We start from the raw sequence: 15,407 nt of genomic DNA, 5'->3' as shown, positions 1-15,407 counted from the left end.
TGTTTCTGAATTACTCTGGAACATCGAAGAGCAAAGAATACTGAGCTTCTGGTTGCAGAGCTACTCTGTGTGAATCCAGTAATAAAAACTACTTGATAATGTCCTTTTATATTTGCTGAGCAGTATCTTTATATTAAAGCTTTGACAAAGCATTCTCTTTTACATCAGTTTACATGTATTACCTTAATTAATTCTGCAAAATCCCTCTTACTTCAATTCTGTTCACCAAAATGGTTGTATCCGACATTCATTTCAAAAGGCAGCTCACTCAGAGCAGACTCCTGGATGACATCACCATAAAATGTAACCCAGCTTATGTCCAGTAACTCCAGTCAACCGGAGACAATGTAAAGTGCATGAGGATCTGGCTCATCCCTGCCAGCAAGCAGAAAGCAAGGTGCTCCGTAACTCACAGTCACTCCAGATCCAGGACCTGCTGCTCTGCCCAAATGTGCTCCTTGCAAAAGACCAGAGAGAGAGCTCTACAAGGAGCTATGCGACCTGTCCACAGAGAGGATACAAAGATGAATACTTACTAAGAAAGGACAAAACTCAGATGTTAGATGGGGGGTGAGACGACAGTAGGGAATAAAATGGAGCATCTGCACCAGGGAATGAAGCAATGAAACGTGAAGAGTCATTGAAGAGCAAAAGGTCCCCCTTTATGCAGGAAGGACTAGCCTCTGAATGCTAAGCAACAGCTACACACAAATACATAGTGCCCCACTATCTACTAAATGGAGATAATTGTAAATTCAGTAAGAACTGTATGAAAACATAGTGGCATGAGAACAAGACCAGAATTATAAAAGCAAGGCAAACTGAAGAAAAAAAGTAGAAATTACTGCAGGTTCAACCAGAAAACCAGGTGAGATGATAACAGTGAAAGAAATTAGAAGAAAAACTCCCTGCTGCTGTGCTCTGCATGAATATTTGCATCTGCCAAAAGGCCATCAAAAAGCAAATTGGCACTAAGTCATAATTCACCATTTGTTATTTATATTCTGGCAGCATTATGTTTGTTCAATTTTTATCAAAGCCTCCATTTTGGGGATGGGGATAAGAAAAGGAGATATTGTAATCTACTTCTGCAACTGCTGTTTGTATTTGCGAGTTATCTGCCTCTTGATGTGTGCCTCATGCATCACCTTTTATTCAAAAACTGACATATTTATCCAAGAATGCCTTTAACATGGTAGCCTGATTCAGATACACACAAAAGCTTTGGCAGACATTTTCAGCCATGTATTTTATGTGATTTACACATTGGCATGCAAAAGACAACATTTAATTGTGCGTGTGTACCGTAATCGCAGCCTGGTGGAGGCAGCTCATTGGAGCAGTGGAGGTAAGTTTACAGGTAAGCAGCATATTAATAAGTTTCTGGAGGTTTTTAAATCTGGGAACTGGTGAAGCCCTTCACACTGTACCAAGATAAGACACACTGCTTTAATCACTGCATCCTACCTATAAAGGGTTCTTTACATAATTTTAAACTAGTCAAATTTCACTTTCAAACCACAAATTATCTTAAGAAAAAATTGGATATTTCCTCCCACTCTCAGAGTTTGAGTATGAATGAGAATGTGACTATGCCATTGCAGAAAGCATCCCTAATTCTGACTGTAGATACAGCCCTTCCAGGTGATGAGCACTTTCTCTCCTATGCAGCACTGCACGTGACTTGTAACACAGAGAGCAGATACTGCACTGAGGAAGGACATCATCACAGAATTAAGCTGGGTAAAGACCCAAAAGATACACTCAGGACTAATGCATCTTTCCACACTAGTGTCTTCTGTTTCTTCTTTGGAGAATACCAATAGCAAAGAATTGAACCCAGCAGTTCCAAAGCAGCTGCAGAGAGGAAGAGAGAACAAAAAGTATAAGGTGGGCACATTCTAGTGCCAAAAAAGGAAGGAACAAGAGGTACCAAATGAGAAAACCAAGGAAATGCTAGAACTTGGCTGCTGATTCTGCTTCGTTTTATTGATGATGATAACCATTACATCCATGTCATTTGACTGCATGCAGGTGGTGAGGATGTTCCTTATCTTAATATCCAGCTGATCTGTTTCAGGTATGAGGGACCCAAATCTACACTGGATCTACAAATATATCACAGCATTTTTCCTTTAAGTTTGTTAAACTGTATGATACTGTTTTATACTAAAATGCTACATAATACAGTTGGACTCAAAGATCTTAAAGGCCTTTTCTGCCCTAAATGAGTCTATGATTTCCTGTTACTACTGGAACAGAAAAATCAACACGTAGGGATATACAAGCACCTCCAGAGAGCAATTTATCTCATCCTAAAATACACATTTGAGATAGCCATGATGAGCAGCCTGTTCAATGTACCATGCTTTCACCGTAGTATGGATGAAAATAATTAGCTGGGGCTCTGACATCTAGCTTTTAAAATTTTCAAGGATGGAAGAGGTGAACCTCAGTCTCAGGGGAAGGATGCATACAACAAGCAGTTCAGCTCTCCTCCTGCCTCTGACCAGAGGCAGAACATCCCTCCCATCACTCCTGAAACAGGAAAACACAGAGGTAGCAAAATCAGAGTTTGTACCACTGGACACCCATACATGTACAGTTTGAAGAGGAGAGATTGCAAACACCTCCCACTATTCCTTGGACATTTGTCACCTCCCAATAAGTGGCCCAAGGAAATGCCCCGTAACTGGGGAGGATGCCCACGCTCCCCACACAGATCATCAATCCACCCTCACCAGTACTGTGCAAACCAACTTACAGGCATAGACACTACTACCAAAATTAACAGCATAATTTCACTGACCCCTTCAGCCAGGGCAGCAGAGTTCACAAATACTCCCACAATGCCTCTGCCTCCACAGCTGCCCTTCCTGTGCCAGCTCCATCCTCTGCTTTGTGCTGGCTCACACACTGCTGCATGACTTGGTGAGTCAGCTCAGCAAAGAGAGGTGAAAAGGCAATATTTGAGAAGCCTTCCATGATTACAAGTTAGGCTAATTCATTCAAGAAAATTACATGCATTTCCCAGATATCTTCAAATACATCAATCTAGTCTGAGAATGGACTGGATTTGTTGGCACTTAAAATTACATTCCCACTTATTCTCTTCATTCTACATAATCTTAACAAAGAAATCAGCAGTTTAAACAGTCTGCTGCCTCGGGTTACAGAAGTTTGCTTGTGGATTAATTACTCTCCCACTTTGAAAAGCACATAAATTATTAACACACATCACTAAAATACCCTGTCTTTCAACAAAGACATTCTAAACATTTGTCAGCAAAAATCAGTTCATTGAGTAGCCACTAACAATATTCTGCTAAGAAAAATACAACTATGTGTTTGAGGGTTGAAAAAAAAAATCACTTTTCTTGTAATTTCAGAAGACCCAGCAGAGCTGGCGTGACAATTAGTGAATATTTAAGTGCTTGATATTCACTGGAAATGGTCTGACAGCAATGGCCAAATAATTTCAGGCACAAGAAGAAAAGAAAGTCTCAGACTGATGAATAACTGACATTTGACCTGCTGTTCACTTCCTAAGCTGGAATAAAAAGCAATTCATAATTGAACTGAAGTTGAAGCTGGCTAAGAAAGCATATAACACTGTTTCATGTTTCTGCACTGCCATACTGTCTCACACTCTTTTTAATAAATTGTTTATTTCACTGGTTATAATTGCATATTGAGGAGAAACATAAATACCTAGGACAAGGCAGTTATCATAATCCACAAATGTAACAGAAAATAATTCAAGCATTTATAAAACTGTGGCTGAAATTTTGAATTTAATAGGTAACACAGCACTTGTGGAAATTTATAAGAAAGCACATGTAATGTTTGTTATTAACTGTTGAGACTTTCTAATATTTATCTTTTCCTGGCACACACTCTGGTTTGAAGCTGGTGGGAGCACCGTTAATAGACAGCATTTTCCCCACAAAAGGAATATGAACCACCACCATGTGACTGCATGAACAAAGAAAACCAGCCAAACAAAAAAAATCCTCACCCAGAACATTATCTTTAAGAAACAGACCCCCAACAGGATTATGAAGTCCTTCTCTCTGAAAAATTTGGGATTGAGGCAGAGAAATTCCCTGCCAAGGTACTACATCCAAACTCCAGTGGAAGATAAATAGCTGTAGATCCAAGACCATTTGGTCTTTATTTTGTATTCTCAGTTAATCTACAGCTTTTCTCTTCCAAGAGTAGAGCAAATTGAAATGAAATGTTTACAAGTGACGTTTACAAAGGATTACACCTTTACCCTGCTTTCTATTAAGAGACTCCTGCTGCTAAAGAAACCCGTGTTAATCCCCCAGAGCAGATGACATTTTCCAACCCTGCATATTTCACAAAGCTTGAGTATATTCAAAGGGAAAGGAAGTTGATACAATACAAAAACCAGATGTTTAATAAACTTGAGTAATAGGACAGGCAAGCATGTTTTGGTCCTTCCAAAAGACTGCCACAAAAAGGAAGCAACTATTTTCTTGCAGACACAATAAAAAAGACTTTGGTTTGGTTTTAATTAAAGAGATCAGATCCTAACTAAAAGAAGAATCCTAACCTTCTGTGACATACTTTGATCTCACCTTTGATGCCAAAAAGAAAGAAACAGCTTTTAACTTGCTATGTTTCATCAATAGTATCATCCCAGTCACACCAGCATCATTTACTCAGAGAGTGGGACATGATCAGCAGCAAGCACCATATCAGTCAGGGTTAAACCTGGTCTGATCACCAAATCATCCTGGCAGTCTTACAAGAGAATCAGTCTTGTCTTCAGCATTACCTAGATAGCAACAACACTGACTCTGCACTCAGGAGCAGTTTTAAAACAGATTACTTCTGGCAATGAAACAACTATAGAAGTAAATATAATATAAATGGCATAGACACTACACATGAAAGGTTTTTTTCCCAAGAAGGATCTGAAGTAGATGCAATCATCAGCTATTTTTACTGTTCTTTAAAAACTATTTCATTTTCACTTAAACTCCTTTGAATCTATAGGGGAGATCATATCAAAACAAATACATGAAAATCTAGGGTTTGCTATGGCTTTATGGAATTAATCCTGTTCTCTTTCAATTAACTTAGGTGAGAAATAAAAGCAGAGGAAAATCAAGCAGTACAGAACTGTACATCTCCACCTTCTATTAGATAATACACAACTTCTGTTTTGCAGTGTAGGGTTTTGCAAGTCTTCAAGTTGAAGTGCAAACCTTTCAAAATGCCCAAGATCTATCTATATATGATTATCATTATGTGTACACAGGTGGAAAATGTTCTTTCTCCTTCATATTAATAATTTTAGCTAAAGCTGTGATCCTCTTACCTAGCAAAAAGGAAACGTATTCACTCATTCAATCACACAGCCATAACTCAGCCAACACTGGCTGAAACAGAACGCTGTGTTTTGGACCTCTGCAGTCTCCACTTAGCATATCTAACTAATCTGTCAGTAAATACAGCCAAAGTGGAAAACAGAGACAAAAAGCAGGGGAGAAATATATTCCACACTTGCATGCAACATCATGACCAACAGCTGCAAGTGCTGGATGATCATGAACTCTTGAGTCATGGCCTGATTTTCAGGCACTAATCACCTGCAACTGCAGCTGGCATCTAGTTCTTGTCTGAGAGTTTGTGGCAGACAAAAAACGAAACCTACAGAGACTCACTCATAAAATGCTGAATAACTTGAAAGAGGGAAGGATGTTCTACATAACTTCTCACAGCTGAAGAGACAAAAATGTGCTCAAAAAAGATAACTAATGAATTTTATACTTTCCTCTACATGTTAAAGGCAGGAAATACAAAGTCAAAGTCATGTAATCTATTTTTTTTTGAACAGCAGTGCCTACCTTTCCCCTGCCTCCTTCAAGTATGTGTACCCAACCAGGTAAATGGATGTGTGTGTAAAAGGATCCTGGATTATCTATTCAGGTTTTCACTAGCTTTTTGGAATATAGGAATGTTGGAAGATTTTTCAACAAAATATTTTTTGTTAACAGCAAGCAGCATAAAAGATTTATTCTTACATATCCCTTTCTTTTACAATATTCCATTTCCAATAATTGATGAAAAGGCCTTCATTGTGGCTTCTGTTTTTGAAATCTCCCATACAAACTCTCTCCACATACTGTGTGGGCTTTTTCCTATTAAAAATATATAATCTACAAGTCCATACATAGGCATGTAGATGTCTTTTCTCCCTTTTTTGTTCATTTGGGTTTTTTTCTTGTGAGAAGTAATACAATGAGCCAAACATGGTATGATTATTTGGCAATAAAGCACTAACACCTAAAGAATAATTTTCCTTTAGAAACTCAAGTGACACTGGAGTTACTTTACTTTTAAACAAGCCCAAAGAGCAGCAGCACTGAGGGGTAATGGAAGTAGGTCATATTTTCCTCCTGTTTTGTTATATACAGAACAGACATAAAAATCTGATGGATTTGGCACTCATTTAACAAGTCATCTGTATACAATGTGAGAAAAAGGGTTGCTTAAGGGCAAGGATATTGAATCATGTCTCCTGGAATATAATTTAAAAACAAATCAAACCAAAATTCAATAAACAAGAAAAAATAAACAAGCACACAATAAAAACCTAAACCCATGACAATGTTCAAACAAAACAATAACAAGCCCAATAAAAATACTACATAGATAAGGTCTTACAGCTAATGGGGTGGTGGTGCTGAAGGTATAACGAGTAGCACAGAGGTAGGACCAGACAGATGGACAGTCCCAGCTACTTCACGAGCTCCCTCAAACTCAGGAGGAAGTAGCTCCAGCATCTCCTTCTGTTTTTACTCAGACTTCATGAGAAAATAATAAACTGGCATCATTAAATTTCATACCATCCTACAAGACACACTACAAGCATCAATAAAACCACCCAAAGTATGGCTCATTTGCTAACACAGAAAGGTTTGCGCAGCAAAATTCCTGAAATTGTAGGAAACACAAATCCTTCTCAGTTTATACTTGTATGGTATTTGCAAAGCTATTTTCATAATCATAGCAGCTCAGGTTTTGGGAAGCGTAGTTCAGATCTTCAACCATGCAAGAAGTCTTTAATTCTCCACTGAAAAGCAAACCCACAGATGTGCTTAGGCATGTATGTTTAACGTCTTCCGCCCACGGCCACACTTGCTGCTCCGAAAATATTTTGTTGAAATGGTATCACTTTCCTTTTCTGTGTATACTGCACCAATTTGGCTAAAAACATGAAGCTTATAAATAGGAACATGGGGTTTCCAACATGAATAAACACCTCAATTTAGAGGTATCAAAACATAATCAGTTTTGTGAGATGGGACTAAAACAATAGATATCTTTTAGAGCAGACTGAAAGCAACACACATTCCTCCATTTGACTATGCATAGGTTAAAGACAAAAGGCTTTACAAAAGATTTGCTGTAAAAGGTTTTGTATCTAAGCATCCTTTATATTTCACCACAAGGTTTGACTTTCAAACCAACTGGGCTTTCCTTGAGTAGTGACGGTTATGAAATAAAAGTCTCTGAAAACAATCATATTGAAGTGATCTCAACAGAAAGTTGTTTATATCCCAGGTCTTCCCGGTGCTGCTGAAGTTAAAAACAAATGAAATGTTGATTATCTTCTAATATTTAAGACCAAAAAATACTGTTTTCTCAAACTCCCAGAAGTAAACCTGTAGTTACAGGGTGCATTGCATCCACATGATCTTATATTTTCTTCTAAACAATTTAATGAAAGGGACCTAATCTCTAAATGGTTTGTGTTAAGTCTGCACATCATTTTTAATTTTCAAAATACAGAGAATTAGCATCTACAGATGGGTTAAAAAAACCCCAAACTTGTCTCTGAAATAGTAGAGATATTTATGTCATATAAAAGAGAGCCAAAATTTTATTAGTGCTTGATGATTTAAACTATAACTACACTTTTGAACAGCAATTATTGTCTAAAGACTGCTTTTACCTAAAGACTGTTTGCTATGGATATTTGACAAGCATTCTGAAAGGCACAGAAGTGTAACAAGTTGCTACATACATGGGCATTTCACTTGATGGCAGTTCAGTTCACCCATAACCTACCTGCCCAGAGAATTTACCTTCCACTAAAATAAAATCTGAGACTGAACACATAGCTGCAGTTGGATCACAAACAGCAGCAGAGAGCAGATCAAAAAGCATCTGCATGTACAACAGACAGACAAAACCTCATAAGCAGGTCATAAAAACATTATAAACTTTTTTTTTTAATGATAATTTTCATAATGAGAATTCCTTCATGTTAATACAGGGGTAACATTTTTTCCCTAAACATACAGTTGAGGGCACTATATGTCTAAGATCTCTGTATGTCGCTGGTGATCCTCCATTTTACAGAAGAGAAAACTGAGCCAATGAAGGCATGGAAATTACCACAGCTACAGAAAAAGCAAGTAACAAAGGATGAAATTTGAACTCAGATTTCCATTTTCCTAGTCACTGAAGCCTAAAGACTTTGAAATTATACATTCCAGTACACTTCCATAACAGCAGCAGGGTTCAGCCACATTACATGTTAATTGTGTAAGCATGGCATGTTAAAATCATTAGTGGCTACCAAGAGATAGATTGTGTGAAACTGGATTGGTCTTGGTATCAAAAATAATTCTAACTGATTCTACTGATCACAACCACACACTAAAGCAGTAGCAGCTCTGTCTGCTTGGCAAGGACAAACCTAGATTAATCTCAACAGGATACAGAGAAACTTTAGATGAGACTGCTTTACTTCTTTCCTTGCACTCAACTTCTGTGAGAGCACTCTGTGCCTGTAAGAGTGATATAAATTACTGAAAACTTTGATGATTTCAAGTTAATATCCTAAGGACTTGCCAGAGGAAACACAAAAAAGTCTGTATAGATCTACAGTTTACTGGATCAAGAGCAAAACAGCGGCAAAGAAATACATCAACTGTTCAAAAAGTAGAGGGAACCACTAATGTAATATTTGAAGGGAAAAAAAAATCCACCAAGGACTTTAACTTCTCCTGAAGCTGTTCAAACAGAAATGGAATTAATAACTGTAATCTACAGCTCACTTCCCTGGTTAATGCTATTGTATTGCACCATGAGCTATTTAATGCTGATATACACAACAGGCATTTTCTCTGCAACATGAATTCATTAGCCAAAGAATCACAGCTGAAATAAAAAGAGAACTGGTTTGAGAATATGCATTATCAGAAATGCCTGATTAATCTCTGGCCACCCCATCCTCCACATCCTTACCGGAATGTCAAAAGTTTCTTGTGTGTCATCCAACATCTGAATTTTGATAGAGACAAGTTTTCCTGGAGTTGTCATAGGTGGTTTCTGTCCATGCTCCAAAGTACTGATCCCAGCATTTTCCTGAGCTCCTAAGCGGGATCCTGCTGTTGGTCTCTGCTCAGTTTCACCCATGTTTAGGGAAACTTGTTTCTTATATCTGAAAAAAGAATAAGGACAAAGAAGACCATATCAGTCATGAAGAAGTTGTTTTGCACATAAGCATCATGCTATATATGCTTACAGGTAGTAAACTGTATGACCATTAACAAAAAGAGCCACCACAATTTCTTCCTAATGTCTCATATGAAGACAAGAAAATCAGGCAAACTTTATACTTTTCAAAATACAGAGCCTAATCACCTCTTGAGGGTAAGGCTGATAGACAGGCTATGGTACTGCACAAGGGAAAATTATTCCTTTTCTCCTGGAAAAGTAAACAAGACCACACTGGAAACAGAGCATGACAGAACCCAGATTTCAATTAATTATGTAATTTTTTAATTATTTATGAATCAGGCTGGTATCACCCCCAGACAGGATTCCCAGAGAAGGTAGGAAGGCGAGAACAGCAAGTGAGACAACTCAGCACTTGCTGACCATCGTTCCCCCCTGGCTACATCAGCACTTTTTCCTTCCAGCCTTCACTGGTACTTTGCAGCTGCCACCTTGATAAGGGTCTGCGAAGCAGGAAAGCCAAGGGGTACAACATGACAACAACTATAAGCTGGGACCTAGCTTCTCTAGACCTGGGGCCTGGCCTGATCCCACTGATGAGCCAAGAACTGTGAGAACATGATATGGGGAGGCCAGAAAAAAACCCAGCACTAACTGGGAAACTCTTCATTATTGGCACAACTTTTAACCTTCTTTTTTAATTCAAGCACCATTCGTTTTACTGTTGAATGTTACACATCACACTAGAATTTTATTTCACTTTTCCTACACTGCTTTTTGACATTCTAGATGGGTTTCTGATGAAACCCACTTCTACTGTCCATTTATCTTTCTTGGTAAATGCATTTTCCTTCTGCGTGACTTTTTTACAGTGACCAACAACCAAAACATGTAGCACACAGATAGGCACAAATGGAAAAGCAACTTTCCAGATGAGCAGAGGCATAAGAAGAGCACTGCCAATCACTGCCTGGCTTTAACTCTGAGGTTACAATTATTGAGAAGTCTATATGAGGAAAAAAAGGAAGCACAAGACAGCCTATGAATTTGTGAATGCATCACCAGTTCTACAGGACTCTATAAAGAAAAGTGACAGGTAATAAGACACCAGTTCCCACCATAAGGATAGAATAAAAACAGCCCTGTATTTGGCAGGATACACTATTTACTACACATTACTCTTCCATGTCCTGACTAATCTGTTCCCACAGATTTTTTACACAGCAAATATCTAGGCGTAAAAAAATTTAAAACAGCACTTGGATTAAAAGAAATGTTAGCTGAGAAGGAAGGGAATTGAAAATTATGGATCCCACACTTCTAAATATCAGCTCAATGGGCACAAGTGAAGGAGAAGAAAAAAATGCAGGCAAGCTTTGGCAGCAATTCAGCACTAACCTGCCCATCAAGGTCAGAGAGATACTAGTGAAATCTACCCAAGCCCATGCCAACCACTATCAAAGAGGCAAATTTTCCCTCAATTATCGCAATCTAAAAATCTATGAAGAATCAGTTCTATTTATCTTCTTAAAAATAATTAAATTGAATCTTTTTATAAGACAAGCAGTGCCAACAAGAAGGCCTCAGTTGGAAGCAGGAATTCTGGAAGAAAAGACACCAAGCAGTACACAGAAAGACTCCAGGCCCCTTTACAAATTAATCTGTTTTTCCTGTGTATGGAGTACACAAGATCATCTAAAAAGGTAGCATAGGCACCCAGTCCAGAAATGCACAAAGATTCTGGTCTGAGTAAGAGCTCTTTTGAAGTCATCACATACCCCAGCCAGCACCAAGAGGGCAGACAGGACCTCTATAACTGCTCTGTTACTACAGAAGTTTTTGGCTATGTTCTTTCCATTAAATCATAAATACAGGAATCAATCAAGTCAGTTCAAGTGATACCATTAAATAATCCATGCAAGGAAATATTACCGACATTGAAACCTTCTATAAATGTTCTTCTGACTAGATGACACAGTGGCCCACACACACAGTCAGACAGGCCAATAAACTTTATGAAACACATAAAACCCACTCAAATTTAGGAGCCAAAAAATCATGGAGGAAAGGTACAAGCAGAACCACTCCATATACACAGCTGAGTGATTTTTTATTAAGTTAGTAATATAGAAGTTCTTGTTTTACATATATGCTGCTGTCATAACATCAGCATAATATTTTTACTATACTTTGATGTAAGAGGCCTTAAAATTAGCCTCTCTAAAACAACATAGCACATCAGTCAAGCTGTATACCTTTATATCACTTTCATCTAGGAGACAGTGAACTAAGGTCACAGAACGCAACCAAAGCAAAGTATTAAGCAAACACTGAGCAAACCTGAGGAGATTAGGATACCTAATGTCTGTCACAATGAAGAGATGGATCAGGTTTGCTCAAATGATAGAGAAATTCAAAGACACTCTAGTAGAAAGATGACAGTAAATTGGGAAAGGTATTAATCAAGAAGAAAGAGCAGCAGCCACCAGATTCTAGCATATGCGGCTCTAAGCAAAACATATGTGGAGACAGATAACCAATACAGAAGCAGAGAGCAGCAAACAAAAGAGGATTATTAAGAGTTTCTGCCTGCTCTTTCTGACAGCTGTTGAAACCCAGGGCCAAAATCAAGTCTATTGTTTCAGCTGCAGGTTCACCGGATGTCAGTGCCGTTCTCAGTAGTGCTGTAGCACCTGCAAGATGGAGAGACTCCACTGCAGAGAATGAACCTGTATCCTAACCTGTGCGAGGGGAGAACTTACTGAGACAGCAGAGCTGCCCACAGGGGAGTCTTGTCCCCTTCTGCTCCTTCCCAGCTCCCACCCATACAGTCCTGCCTGATGCTGAGCAATGACTCCTGCCCTCCACAGACTGAGCCACAGCACCTCTCTAACTCAAAAGAAAACAATTCAGTGTTTTCTTCTTGGCTGGGTTAGCAAATTAAATCAGCTCTTGACAGGCTGGAAAATCCAATGCCAGGGTGAGCTAAGCCCAGCCAACCGCTGTCAGGCCACTGGGCTGACTCAAGCTTTCTCTACTTACAGCACCTGGAAGACACAAAAAACCCTACAACTGCCATTAGATAAATGATGAGATGCGGTTTTGTTCTAATCAGACATTAATAACCCTTTTATATAGATACTAAATGCTTAGATTAAAAATTTAAGGTCTGTATATACTTATGCAGTAGCTGGACAAAGGCCACAATGTGGTTCAGCACAAAGCCACCTTAGTTCTCCATGTTTAAAGCACGCACATTTTGTAGCATCAGAAAGGTTCTGGCCAATTAAAATTTCCACATATTTTTCTCTGGCAGGATGAAAAAAGTGTCAAACTTCCTTAGTATAAAGGGAGCTGTGAGTATAAACAGCATTTGTTGGGGCTGGGGCAGGGAAAACAGGTGCAGGAATAAAGGGCTACAAAAATTACAAAATACTGACAAAAACAGAAGCAGTATGTTGGAATAGATGCCACTCTGTCTCTCACCTACTCTGCTCTTTAGGTCAAACCAGGGCTCAGAATTTGATGCAAGTAGTTCCCAAAGCCTGAAGACTGCTGTTATGGGAGAGAATGGTACCATGTATCTAGGCCCTTTTCAGTTCTTTTACTTTCCTTATAACCCATTTCCAAAGCATGAAAGAGAAGGAAGCACAGCGCTCAGGACACTCCTCTTACAGGTGAGGAAGCCTGAGACACAGTGGGGTGGTGTGAATATAGCCCTACCAAAAGCACATAGCAGACTTGTACACCTTCAGCAAGAGAAAATTCTATACATGCAGCGTAAATTGTCAATGATGCTGCCTTTTCATCAGTACATCAGAATTACCATTAAAATGAAATCAAGCATCTTGAACCCATATTAAAAAATACTAACAGCATAACAAGGCAACAGGACCAAGAAGATTGAAACTAAAATTCAGTCTGAAATGATGGAAAGCAGACAGAGAGCCAATACAGTTCAGGTTTTTATACTGTGAAGCATTAATTTCTGCAAGTCCCTGGTAGAAGTGTACAAAGCAAATACAATTATTTTAAAAAAATTAAATTATTCATGTAAATCACTGAATATCCTGTCTTGGAAGGGACCTAAAAGGATCAGTGAAGTCCAACTTATAATTTCTTTGATAAAACCCAGCAGAAGCAGAAGCAAAGAAATGGGAAAAGTTCTTAACAGAAAAATAGCTCAAGCTTGAAGGGCAGTAATACTACAGACACAGGTGCTAGGTGTCTGTTTCTCTGCTTGCACCCAGTAGACTAAGTTTGACTAAAATTCTAAAGGAAACCTTGTGGCTGAAGGGATTTGTGTTTGGTTTCTGGTCTGTCCTTTCTGCTCACATCCACAATACTCAGAGAGAGAAGGAAGGCAGTAAAAATTCAGTTTTTCTGTACCATTAGACTGTCTTCTAGCTCAAAACAAAAAAGGTGAACACTGTAAGCGATGGCTGCTTCATGAAGTGAGAAATAGAGAGGCTCAAAGTGAGGTATGGTCAAGAAGATCAGCAAGAAGATAGGTCATGTCCGGACCTATCCCCTGTACAGTCAGTGGAAAATGGGATGGAGGGTGAAGTCCTTAAACTGGGCTTAATTTCTAAACACAGATTTATCTTTTTTATCTTTTTTCTGTCCCTAAAGATGCAGAAAACTAACCTTGAAAAATCTTCCTGCTCAAGAAAACACCATGGCTGCCTAGCAAAAATCAGAGACTTGCAGAAGCAAGTCGTAGAATCAGATTCTTCAGCATTGTGCAGACTTCCTAAAATCTGTAGCAATAAGAAATTCCCTCGGCTGTGCAAGAGTATCTCTGAAATAATAAAATTCATCACCTGTACTGAAACTGAAGAGAGCCCACAAAGTTGCCTATCTTGGTCAGACTCTGGAAACCTCTAAATAACACTCTCTTACCGCGTGACCCAGTTTCTGTGGGACGATTATGCAGCTGGACAGACTGAATGCTCAGGTTTGTAAAGTAATAGAGTACACTTAGTTAACACCAAACTAGCTAGAGCCTGAAACCAATGTCAAATTTAGGGACCTGAGCATAACACAAAGCTTTAAAAACTCCACCTATTCAGTATGCCAATAATGTGGCCTGAAATCCAGAATAATGAGCATTTATGACTGTACAGGATAAAAAATACCTCTTGCAAGCCTATCAGTACAGCATTCAGAGTGCCCACATTCGTTTCTGGCTTTAGGGCCATTCAGCTTCCAACTGGAACTCATTTATCTTCATTGCATTCAGGTCCTAAAACTGTCTGCAATTCTGTGGCACTAGCAGCTGTCCCAGATTCCAATTCTTCTGCCAGATGTCAGCAAAGAACGGCCCCATCCTGCACAAATTTGATGTGTGCTATCTTTTCTCCTCAGCCACACACCTGTCAGTAGATCTATCAACAAGTGCAGTGATAGATAAATCTATGCTTTTCCAATTGCCTCTGTGAAAATCCTCATCCCTTAAGCACAAATACAGACTGCTCTCTGAATTAAGCCAATCTGGTCTACAAATACTTTATTTCAACCCACAATATTGCAATTACTTTTGATGGCCATCAGTGATACTGAACAAGTCAGCAGACATATTGATTCACTTTGTGCTACATTTCTGGACAATGTTGCATTAGAAACTGATTGGAGGCAAAAAACTTTTCTTCCTCCCTGCATCTCACACAAGCAAGCAAAGCCATTGTACATATGTGAGTAATTAAGTAAGCAAAACTTCTTACATTCACCCTCTCAAAGGAACTCCTCAGAAGCCTCTTCATCCAAGTTACTCTTTTGTCTGATTGTGACTGTTTCCCAACCTCTGGAGACCTGTCTTCACTTTGTTCTTCACTACCCCTACCTGGCACCCCTGTACCATGACCAACATCACTTACTTGAATCAGGAATGCCAACATCATATT

The 15,407-nt window shown here is 38.9% G+C and overlaps 1 protein-coding gene across 7 annotated transcripts in view; it reads right to left on the bottom strand.

Annotated features, from left to right (window-relative positions):
• Positions 1-15,407, bottom strand: part of FARP1 (FERM, ARH/RhoGEF and pleckstrin domain protein 1) — a 200,840-nt gene that overhangs the window by 152,550 nt on the left and 32,883 nt on the right. For all 7 annotated transcript variants that reach the window (XM_068182500.1, XM_068182498.1, XM_068182494.1 and 4 more), the window contains exon 2: positions 9,292-9,487. In XM_068182500.1, coding sequence (XP_068038601.1) covers positions 9,292-9,462 — 171 coding nt within the window. In that variant the 5' untranslated portion in view covers positions 9,463-9,487. The remainder of the gene's footprint in view (positions 1-9,291; positions 9,488-15,407) is intronic.

This window comes from Anomalospiza imberbis, chromosome 2 (genome assembly GCF_031753505.1).
Source record: "Anomalospiza imberbis isolate Cuckoo-Finch-1a 21T00152 chromosome 2, ASM3175350v1, whole genome shotgun sequence".
Lineage (NCBI taxonomy): Eukaryota > Metazoa > Chordata > Aves > Passeriformes > Viduidae > Anomalospiza > Anomalospiza imberbis.
The sequence above is the reverse complement of the archived record's forward strand: the minus strand, read 5'-3'. Positions and strand labels throughout refer to the sequence as shown.